Source organism: Drosophila biarmipes, chromosome 2L (assembly GCF_025231255.1).
Source record: "Drosophila biarmipes strain raj3 chromosome 2L, RU_DBia_V1.1, whole genome shotgun sequence".
Taxonomy (NCBI): Eukaryota; Metazoa; Arthropoda; class Insecta; order Diptera; family Drosophilidae; genus Drosophila; species Drosophila biarmipes.
This window is the reverse complement of record NC_066612.1, coordinates 8,104,850-8,114,828: the sequence shown is the minus strand read 5'-3', so window position 1 is coordinate 8,114,828 and position 9,979 is coordinate 8,104,850. Positions and strand designations below refer to the sequence as shown.

The 9,979-nt window shown below is 40.0% G+C and overlaps 2 protein-coding genes and 1 pseudogene across 2 annotated transcripts; all 3 read left to right on the top strand.

Annotated features, from left to right (window-relative positions):
* Positions 1 to 752: 752 nt before the first annotated feature.
* LOC108027637 (putative gustatory receptor 22a) lies at positions 753 to 3,599 on the top strand. Its single transcript, XM_017099154.2, has 5 exons — positions 753 to 1,773; positions 1,828 to 2,007; positions 2,466 to 2,651; positions 2,844 to 3,259; positions 3,516 to 3,599. Exons 1-5 carry the CDS (start codon positions 753 to 755, stop codon positions 3,597 to 3,599), a joined length of 1,887 nt encoding a protein of 628 aa, XP_016954643.2.
* A 110-nt stretch (positions 3,600 to 3,709) lies between these two features.
* Positions 3,710 to 4,869, top strand: LOC108027744 (putative gustatory receptor 22b). Its single transcript, XM_017099297.2, has 2 exons — positions 3,710 to 4,729; positions 4,786 to 4,869. Exons 1-2 carry the CDS (start codon positions 3,728 to 3,730, stop codon positions 4,867 to 4,869), a joined length of 1,086 nt encoding a protein of 361 aa, XP_016954786.1. The 5' UTR covers positions 3,710 to 3,727.
* A 216-nt stretch (positions 4,870 to 5,085) lies between these two features.
* Positions 5,086 to 5,718, top strand: LOC108027634 (putative gustatory receptor 22d; annotated as a pseudogene).
* The last annotated feature ends 4,261 nt before the right edge of the window (positions 5,719 to 9,979 follow it).

The window sequence follows — 9,979 nt, the reverse complement described above, 5'->3', positions numbered from 1 at the left end:
GCTACCAATTTTAGCGAAAATGCGGTTGAGTTTTGGGAGAAAATATGCTTGAAAATTACATTCAAAGAAGATGGGAAATTACTTCAGAATTGATTAAAATCTGATTGGGCAAAGATTAAGTCATCTTGTCCTACTAGAAATGGGCACTTTTGTCAGCTCATAATATGCCAACGGCGAATCTTTCCCATTGCCACTTGAATTCTGCCCGAAACAAACTTTGAAAGATGCCAAAAAACACCACTAATGAAAAAGGGAAATAATGGAAGTTCCAGGTGACAGCTGCTAAAAGTTTCCCAGCTAACATAACTGCCAATGGGGAAGGTAGTTGGAAAGGCATTAACTTTGCAGCACTGTCAAAAACTGCAGGCGCATCGGGAAAACAAGTTACTCCATTCGAAAGTTTGTTGCGGCCAATGGGAAAAGTAAAAATGAGGATGGCTAGAAATGTGCCGAGCTGGTATGCTTCGATGACGAATTGTCAGTTGTTAATTTTCTCCACCAGTTCATTCAGCCATTATTGAATTTAATTTAATTAAATTCTAAATATCTGCAAATTTCCGATTAAATCTACAGATACATCGTATTTATTGCGAGTAATGTTCTTCCCTAGGGAGGCAAGTCAAAGCCCCTTAGCCAGTAGATTCGAGTAATTAATTAGCTTATCTGGTTGACTATCACATTCCTACCGAGCTTTCGCCACTCAATGCTCCCTTTGCTTCGTTTGACAAATTACTCGGAGTCAGAACTCAATAATGTTACAACTGAAACGCGTCCATCGCATTCGCCAGAGGTTGGCCCATTTCACCCTGAAATCCACATTGTATGGATCCTGGGTCCTCGGACTATTTCCTTTCACATTTGACTCCAGGAGAAGACAACTGCATCGTTCTAAGTGGCTTTTGGCATATGGTTTGGTTTTAAACATTAGTCTGATGGTTTTGGCATTGCTGCCATCTACGGATGATCATAATTCCGTCAAAGTTGAAGTCTTTGAGCGAAATCCCTTGGTGAAAGAGGTCGAGGAACTCGTGGAGGTTATAAGCCTAATAACCACAATTATAACCCATTGGCGAACATTTTGGAATTCAAAGGAATTGGTTGCTGCTCTGAATGAACTTCTGATGCTGGAAAGCCGTCACTTTAGTAAGCTTATCCTCGGAGAATGCCATCAATTCGATAGGTATGTGATAGAAAAGGGTCTGGTGGTAGTCCTGGAGGTCGCTTCCTCTTTGCTAATTTACTTTGGAGTACCGGATAGCAAAGTTGTTATTCATGAGGCACTGATCATCTACATAGTTCAGCTGGAAGTTCTCATGGTGGTGATGCACTTTCACCTAGCAGTTATCCTTATTTATCGATATATGTGGATTATCAATGGACAACTCTTGGATATGGCCAGTAGGCTAAGAAAAGGTGAAACTGTGGATCCTGAGCAAATACAAACACTTCTCTGGCTCTATAGTCGCCTTTTGGACTTGAACACCCGCCTGGCCGCCATTTACGACATTCAGGTTACCTTTTTCATGGCCACCCTCTTTTCGGCCAACATTATTGTGGGCCATGTCCTGGTCATCTGTTGGATTAATATTACAAGATTTTCACTGGTTGTGATGGTTCTACTTTTTCCTCAAGCCCTCATCATTAACTTTTTGGATCTGTGGCAGGGCATCGCCTCTTGTAATTTGGCCGAGAGTACGGGCAGAAAGACCTCCATGATCCTGAAGTTATTCAACGACATTGAAGGCTTGGACAAGGAAGTAGAGCACAGAGTAAGTGGCTTTATCTTGCATTATCATATCTTTTAATATTTTAATTTCCCTTAGGTAGCTGAGTTCACATTGTTCTACAGTCACCGCAGGCTGAGAATCCGACACCTCGGTTTATTCGACATAAACTACGAGATGGGCTTCCACATGATCATAACCAACATTTTATATGTACTTTTCTTGGTGCAATTCGACTACATGAATTTAAAATTCAAATCAGACGATTTAAATAATCCACAAAGTGACACAACATAATTGATAAGATTTTGAATATTGTATCGTTAGGGACTTCATATAATTTTGTAAGTGAGTGTATTCCCGGCATTATATTTATTGTTCTATTTAAAATCGACATTTCATCACCGTAATAACGCTAAAAGGGTTTATAGATGGTTAACTACATGGACACTTCAGGACATCATTTAGTGGGTAATTACTTAGTACACGTTTGTTTACATTTTCACAATTGATTTTACCATTTTGCTTTTCACTTGGAGTCGGAAATGTTGGGTTCACGTCGCGAATTTTGTCGCCATTGGGCGCGGTTTATCCTAAAGGCAGCTCTGTATGGATCTGTGTTGTTTGGACTGTTCCCTTTAACTTTAGATACACGAAAACGTCAATTAAAGCGTTCTCGCTGGCTGCTGTTCTATGGCGTAATAGTAAATCTTTTCCTTCTGAGCATATTGAGTTACTTAGGAAGTCAGAGACACGAGAAACTGGAAGCCCTGGAACGAAATCCTGTCCTGAACAAGATATACGAGCTAACTGGAGTAATGGACTTCTTCTCAGCCTTTGTGTTGTATTTCATGAATTTTATTGGAAGCAGGAATATTCAGGAGATTGCCAACGAACTTCTTATCCTTGAGTACCAGGAACTCAGAGGTATGACTGAAAGTAATTGCCCAAAATTTAACCGGTATGTGAAACAAAAGTCATTAACATTGATTGGTCAATTTGCATCTCTTTGGATATTGAATTGCGGATTGTCTGGAAATAAACCCCCCTTAATCCAAATAATCTTCACTGGCGTGATTCAGGTGGCCATGAACCTCAATTGCATGCAATATTATGCAGGGGTACTTTTCATCTATCGCTATGTGTGGACCATCAATCGACAACTTGAGGAACTAGCTAAGCAACTAAAAGAAAATCCCCTAACTGAATCCTCAAGAATTCGCAAACTTCTCTCTGTGTACCACCGGCTTTTTGTGTTAAGTAAGAAACTAGTAGCGACCTACGAACTGCAGATGACTCTCATGTTAACTGTTGGCTTAGCAGGAAATATTGTGATCATATATTTCCTGATTGTGTTTGGCATCAGCATGGGCAGTGCTTTGATGGTATTCTTCTTCTGTGTGCTAATAAATATTTCGGATTTTTGGTTGAGCATCGTTGTATGCGGCCTAACGGAGGAAGCTGGTAGGAAAACCTCTACTATCCTGAAGCTTTATACTGATCTCGATCAAAAAGATGCCGAACTTGAAAGAAGTGTATGTATCTATACTACTGCACTCCAAGTAAATAAATAAAAAGTATATTTTTCTAGCAGTGTATAGCAAATGAATTCGCAATTCTGGGCAGCCACGAAAAATTCCGGTTTCAGCTTTGCGGACTTTTTTCGGTAAATTATAAAATGGATTTTCAAATGATCGCAAGTAATTTACTATATCTAATTTCTTTAATCTTGTTTGATTATATGAACTTGTAAAATCTTGTTGTAAATAAATACAACTTATGCTATCTTAGTTGCTTCCATTTCTGTATACCACCGACATGCCGCATCTATATCAGTTCATCGCCGTATTAATAAAGCTAAAAGCGTTTGTATAGATGGTTAACTTCAACAGCCATCAGTACTTCGTTCAATGGCTTTTTGTTCTTTCGTTTCAGTAGAGTGCTCATTCCTTTTCCAGTGTTTCCGTAAATATAACCCATTTATTTTTCACTCGTGATCGGAAATGTTTGGTCCACGCCGCGAATTTCGTCCTTATTTGGCAAAGCGCCTCCTTACGACAGTTCTATATGGATCCTGGCTACTTGGCTTATTCCCTTTCATTTATGACTCCAGAAGATGTCAACTGAGGCGCTCTCGATGGCTTGTTCTGTATGGCTTCACCGCTAATTATTTCCTTCTGTTCTGCCTGGTATACCTTGGATTACACCAGGATCTAAGGAAACTAGAAGCCTTCGAGCGGAATCCTGTGCTGGAGTGCATAAACATTTTAATTTCACTGATGAGCATATTTTCAGCTATTGTGATAAATTTTATGAATGTTTGGGGAAGCAAGAAAGTAGAGAGAATCGTCAACGAACTGTTAACCTTGGAAAATCAGAAATTTAAGGGAGCGAAAGTAACCAATTGTCCGAAACTTAACTGCTTTGTGATTCAAAAATTTGGGACTATGGTGAGTCAGATTACAAATTTCTTGACGGTCAACTACGCGATGCCTGGAAACGAGACCCTTGTATTGGTGGTGCTCCTAAGTTGCCTGATGCAAATATCCGTCAGTTTTAATATCATGCACTACTATGTCGGGATACTGCTCATCTATCGCTATGTTTGGATGATCAACGGACAACTTAAGGAACTGGTAAAACAAGTTAGACTAAATTCCACAACAGACACATCCAAGATTCGGGAGTTGCTCTCCTTGTACAGTCGCCTCTTGGAGCTAAATAGAAAACTAATCGACGCCTACAAATATCATATGATCTTAATTATGACATCATGGCTAGCTGGTAATATTGTGGTCATCTATTTCTTAATAGTGTTCGGAATAAGTATGCGTAAATACTCCATCTTTTTGATGGTATTTCCGCAATCTTTGTTGGTAAATATTTGGGACTTTTGGTTGACTATTTCCGTATGTGATCTGACCGAAAAAGCTGCTAGAAAAACCTCAACCCTGCTCAAACTCTTTATTGATCTACAGCACAAAAATGATCAGCTGGAAAGAAGTGTAAGTACTTTTATGGTAAATTTTAGTAAAATATAATATAAATGAATTTCCAACAGGTGAATGAATTCGCATGGTTGTGCAGTCATCGCAAATTCGATTTTCAACCTTGTGGACTTTTTACAATATGGGTTTCCAAATGACCATAACCAGTTTTCTATATTTAGTTTACCTAGTTCAGTTTGATTATATGAACTTGTAAAAAAATTTTCTAACTAAGAAGATATTTTATCTTACATATGAGGTAAATAATATTATATTTTGTAACTTCTTATTAACTATTCATTAGTGACACAAGCTTTTATCGATTTGAGTTATTTGAGTTTGCCTGTCATTAGTGGTTGGTCAGTCGTACAGCGATGTTCCAACCTCGTAGGGTGGTCAAATTGGGAACCTTTCTGCTGGCCATTCAGTTTCATCTTGGTACAGCATTTATCTATCGCTTTGTATGGCTCATAAATAGAGAACTTCTCACCTTGGTCAGTTCATCAAGGAGAATCGCAAGGGTAGCTTCTCCAGAGCTCGTTTACTCCTGAGACTCTAAGGAGGATGGACAGAATGCCCTCATGATAGTAGTCTTCCGGGCAGCAAACATTATAGTTTGTTTCTATATGATAGTCTACAAAATGAGCCTGCTCTATTCGTAATGCTGGTCTTGTTTCCTTGGGCAATGGTCAATAATTTCTTCGATTTTTGGCTGACTATTGCAATTTGTAGTTTAGTGGAACGCACTGAAACAAAAACTTTTACAATCTTGAAAATGTTTAATGACATAGAAAGTATGGATAAAGAGCTCGAAAGAAGTGTGAGTGCATGTGACTTAAAAATCAAGTAAATATTATTAGTTTATCTTGCAGATTTCAGAATTCGCCTTTAGCTGCAGCCATCGGAGATTGAATTTTCTGCACTGCGGTTTATTTCATCTAAATCGGGAGATAGGCTTTCAAATGCTGGTCACAAGCGTTCTGTACTTGCTTTTCCTAAACTTGTGATTCCCCACGCTTTCAGGGATTTCCCTTTAAAGCTGCTACTTGGTTTCCCAGACAGACGAGATGCAATATTAAGCAGGTGACATCATGGCTATAAAGACTGAATCACTTTCCCTACAAGCTGTTGACGTCGAGTGAGCCAAGTGAATGACTTGCATTTGGGAAATGTGAGGAAAATCGGAACAGGGCCGCAGGGCATAAGCTGCAGCAATAAAAGACAAACTCCTTTGCCATTCCCTCTGTCTTAAACGGGGCTAAGCAAAAAGCCAAAAGTAAAGCTTACAGAAACACATACCAGTCAAAGAAGTCTGGCGAAGGGAGTGGCTGTAAAAAGAAGTGCAATTAAGGCCAGCAAATGAACGGGTTTTGTGCTCTGCAGCTGGCTAAGAATGAGGGGAGTCCCCGTTTACTATTCTCTACAAACAATGGAGTATTTTAAAGCCCCATTTAGATAATTTAAGTTGCATGTTTAATAGTAAAGTAATATTTTCATTTTAAACAAAAATGCTATTAAAGAAAATTTCTTCTGATTTTCGCTTTATTTAACATCCACTGGCAGACACCTGAGTTTGATTTATGCTTGTATTACTACACATTCTATCTATTATTCGTCTGCTCAGATATCGGCAACATTTAGGCCAGAAAACTACAACTGACAGGCAACAATTAGGCCAACAATGTGGGGCTGGGGAAAAAGTCAGACAAAGGATGCCCACACACTGGGGCCTTCGTCCTTGGCATCCTTGCCCTCCTTGGCTGTCACGAGCAGATACAGGCCTCCGGTCCTTTTTCGTCCTCGCCGAGGGAGAGCCCCATTATCTTCGATTATCGAGAGCACAAAGCCAGCAGCGATAACAGGGCCCACAGCAGCCACACTCGACACAATCGCGCAAATTGATTTTTATTATCCTGTGCCGGGGACTCCCCTCCTGCTGCACGGCATCCTCGAGTTTCTGGCAAATTTCCTGCTCATCTGCACGTTGGCCAAACAAATATAAACTCGAGTGTACACAAGCATTTGATTTATTGCCCTCGCTCAGGACATCCGCCAATTGTTTGGGCCACGTGGCGTCCGCCGTATCCCTGGGACCCTTTGTTTACACAATAAAATTCCAGCAGTGAAGTCAGCATTAGGTCAACATTCTTGCCATTGGGGCGACTCGTCAACGCTTACGGATAATTCGATTCGCTCATCTCGATTTGTTCCAGCTTTCAATATATTTTTATTAAAATGACAGCATCTGGTTATCGCCACTGCCACTGCCCCTGCTGAGTGAAGCACATTTTCACCATTCTCACGGAGGCAGAAAAATTCATAAAAATATTTCCGTTTTATGATGATTCGCCCTGTCAGCAGAAAGTAGGCTAGAAATGGATTTCTTTTATAGTGATAAGTTCGGTTATCTTCCCTCGTTTTCGTCTCCATTGTGGGATCATCTTGTTTATGGTATTGGTTTTTATGTTCTGAAATGATATAAAGTATCGATGAGAAAATGTTGTTCTAAATTAAAAAATGTACAGACATTCCCAAGGCAATGTAGAATATCCCATTTTTTGGGGCTTAATAATTAAATTTCAAACTTATCCAAAGTTCTAATTCGTCGTTTTGTCAGCTTCCTCTGACGTTTCCATTATCACACCGAACTTCCTTCTCAGCCCAACTGTAATTAAAGTTTTGCCAAACAAAATGTGCTATAGCTACAATATTTAGTCAGACTTTCCACTAATTGCCCGGCTTTTCTCGGCTGCCTTCCATCGCATTTTCCTCCTTCCGCTAGTTTCATTTTGGCTGGAGACACAAATCGGCTTTGCTCGTCGCTGAATTGTTGTTTAAACTGCCAGCAACTTGCAGCAAATTGGCAATTATTTAATTTCGCAAACTTTTCTGAGCCAAAGTTTCGAGGAGAGCTCAGCCTCATCGATCGGCTTATATAAATTGAGGGCTGGAGGCCAAAATTATAACGCATTGGCAAACTAATTAAGGCAGTCGACTCGAATCAATGGAACAATTGGCGGGTATTTATCGTAATTAGAAAAAGGGCTGAGGGTTGCCTTTTCATTAACTGCCTTCCTTGAAGTTCAAAGTCTCCTTGGCCAATTCCCCCACACTCAATCAAGCCATTCCCCAATTTGCGGCGGCTGGAAAACATATAAATTTAAATTAAAAATCTGCTGATAAACTTTAACCTTTCATTTTCAGCCTTTGGCAATCCTTTTGGGCCATTGAACGTCCTTTACCTCAGAGAGGGCGAAAAAAAAGTTACGCCCTTACCCTAATTACAATAAATGGTCAGTCAGCTCAATTTTGTGGAAAGCCTGGCGGCAAATTTTAATTAATTTACTGAACAAGTTATAAATTGAGGTGAACTTGATGGCAGAAAAGTGTGAAAGGTTGGAGGCAATTTGTATCAGCTTTAAAAAAAGATGCGCAAACCCTTTGTTCCAGCAGGTTTTTCTTTAATACGCCCAAATTTTTGGAATAATTTTATGCCTGAGCCAAAGATACTAAGTCATTTGGATAATTTGAAAGCTATTGCATGTAATTTTATGTAGGTGCGCAATAAATTATGCGCTTCCTACCCCGAGTGATTTTTATATTCTCATAAAATAATGGCTGAACATATAAATATTCCGGCAGACAAAAACAGAATAAGAGCGGAAATTATCGATGAAATTTACGAGGCAGGCGATGGAGCCTTTTGGCGAACTAATGCGTCCATCAGGATTTTTATGGTGTAAACAAAGCAATGAACAATTTGCGCGCATTCCGGATAAAGCCAATAAATCAAATATATTGGCCAATGCGAAAGGGAGGAAATGTGGCCCGAAACTTTTTGCTGAGCCAAGTTGGATGGATGAAGGAATCGGGTAAGTGGCCAAGGGGAATGTTGGAGCCAAGGACTCGGGATAATAAAAATCAATTTACGCACTTTTGCTGTGAGCGACGTGTCCTTTGTAGTTGTTTTTACTGCTGCTGTTCTCCTCCTGTCGATGTTGTGGATGTCCCCCTCGGCATTGTCTTCCTCATCCTGACTTCTAATCGAGGCTAATGGCGGTGATTCCAGGGATAACAGTTGGGGGCAGGGGTGGGTAGATGGTCTTGGCCTGGCCTTGACAGCGGTTGGCCCTGACAGTAAGTGGCTGAGGGTCAGATTACCCGCAGCCTCAAGTGTTGATTTTTTAACAGGATTTCATCCTTGCACTCAGCCTTTTAATAGAAGCTTTCCAAAGGGATTTCATTTCACTTTTAAAAGGACAGTTCGTCGAAAATCTTAATATTCAATTTAAATCTTTTTTCCTTCTTTTTCATCTGTTGAGGATTTTATTAATATATTCTAAAAATGTTCCATTTTTATTTAAACACTAAATTGTTTTTTTGTATTCGAGGCATAGACTTATTGAAGCCAATCTTTGGAAAAAGAATATATATAATAAAAATATGCCATATCACGAATTCAATAAGCAAATATTTATTTTACCTATTAAAGTGTGGAAATACGTTGTTTACGGAACTACATGATAATTACAAAATTTAAGTTAGCTTCAAATAAGTAAAATTTTTTGAAAGTGCTCTAACTTAAAGGATTTAGCTCTACTGCTTCGAAAAAGTTCGCTCAACACTATAGAACACGCATTTATTTGAATGAAAGTCCGCAACAAAAGCCAAACCCGAAGCACAATAAATCAGGAAAAACAAGCAGCCAGTGAGTAAGGAAAGTGCGGAACCAGCTGGAAAATCGCAGCGGGGGAAATTAGCAGAGCACACCATGTGAATCACACAAGAGGCGAACAAAGAAAATGCACCAAAGCTGCTTTCGGCTTTTCACAGTTTTCTCCGCAGCCATTGTTCGCCGGAAAATCCAGCTGCATTCTTAGCCGGCCAAAAAATACAAAACCCCGTTCATTTGTTGCCCTTAATTGCGCTGCTTTTCACAGCTACTCCATTTCTCCAAATCCTTTTGGCTTTTGCATGGCACATTTCTCCTTTTATTGCTGCATTTTTTCCTGCTGATGTCCTGCGGCCTGATGTTGCGTTCCCCCAGTCGAAAAGTCAACAAGGCTTTCACTTAGACACGACTTGGTGTAAGCTCGGGGACACATCCCACTTGTTCTGGCAGCCCCTTTTAAAATTCCCCCGACATCTTGAGCTGTCACTTGTTAGTCCTTCTGGGTTCCCCCTTTCGAGAACCCTCGACTCTAGACGACACGAAGAAGTGCGAACCAATTAGGGAACACTTCCAGGGGCGCTTTTATTACGCTTTCT

Coding starts and splice junctions, on each gene's coding strand:
- LOC108027637 (XM_017099154.2), top strand. CDS start 753: ATGTTACAACTGAAACGCGTCCATCGCATTCGCCAGAGGTTGGCCCAT. Junction 1,774..1,827: donor GGAAGTAGAGCACAGAGTAA/GTGGCTTTATCT, acceptor TCCCTTAGGTAG/CTGAGTTCACATTGTTCTAC. Junction 2,008..2,465: donor CGATTTAAATAATCCACAAA/GTGACACAACAT, acceptor TGAGTTACTTAG/GAAGTCAGAGACACGAGAAA.
- LOC108027744 (XM_017099297.2), top strand. CDS start 3,728: ATGTTTGGTCCACGCCGCGAATTTCGTCCTTATTTGGCAAAGCGCCTC. Junction 4,730..4,785: donor ATGATCAGCTGGAAAGAAGT/GTAAGTACTTTT, acceptor AATTTCCAACAG/GTGAATGAATTCGCATGGTT.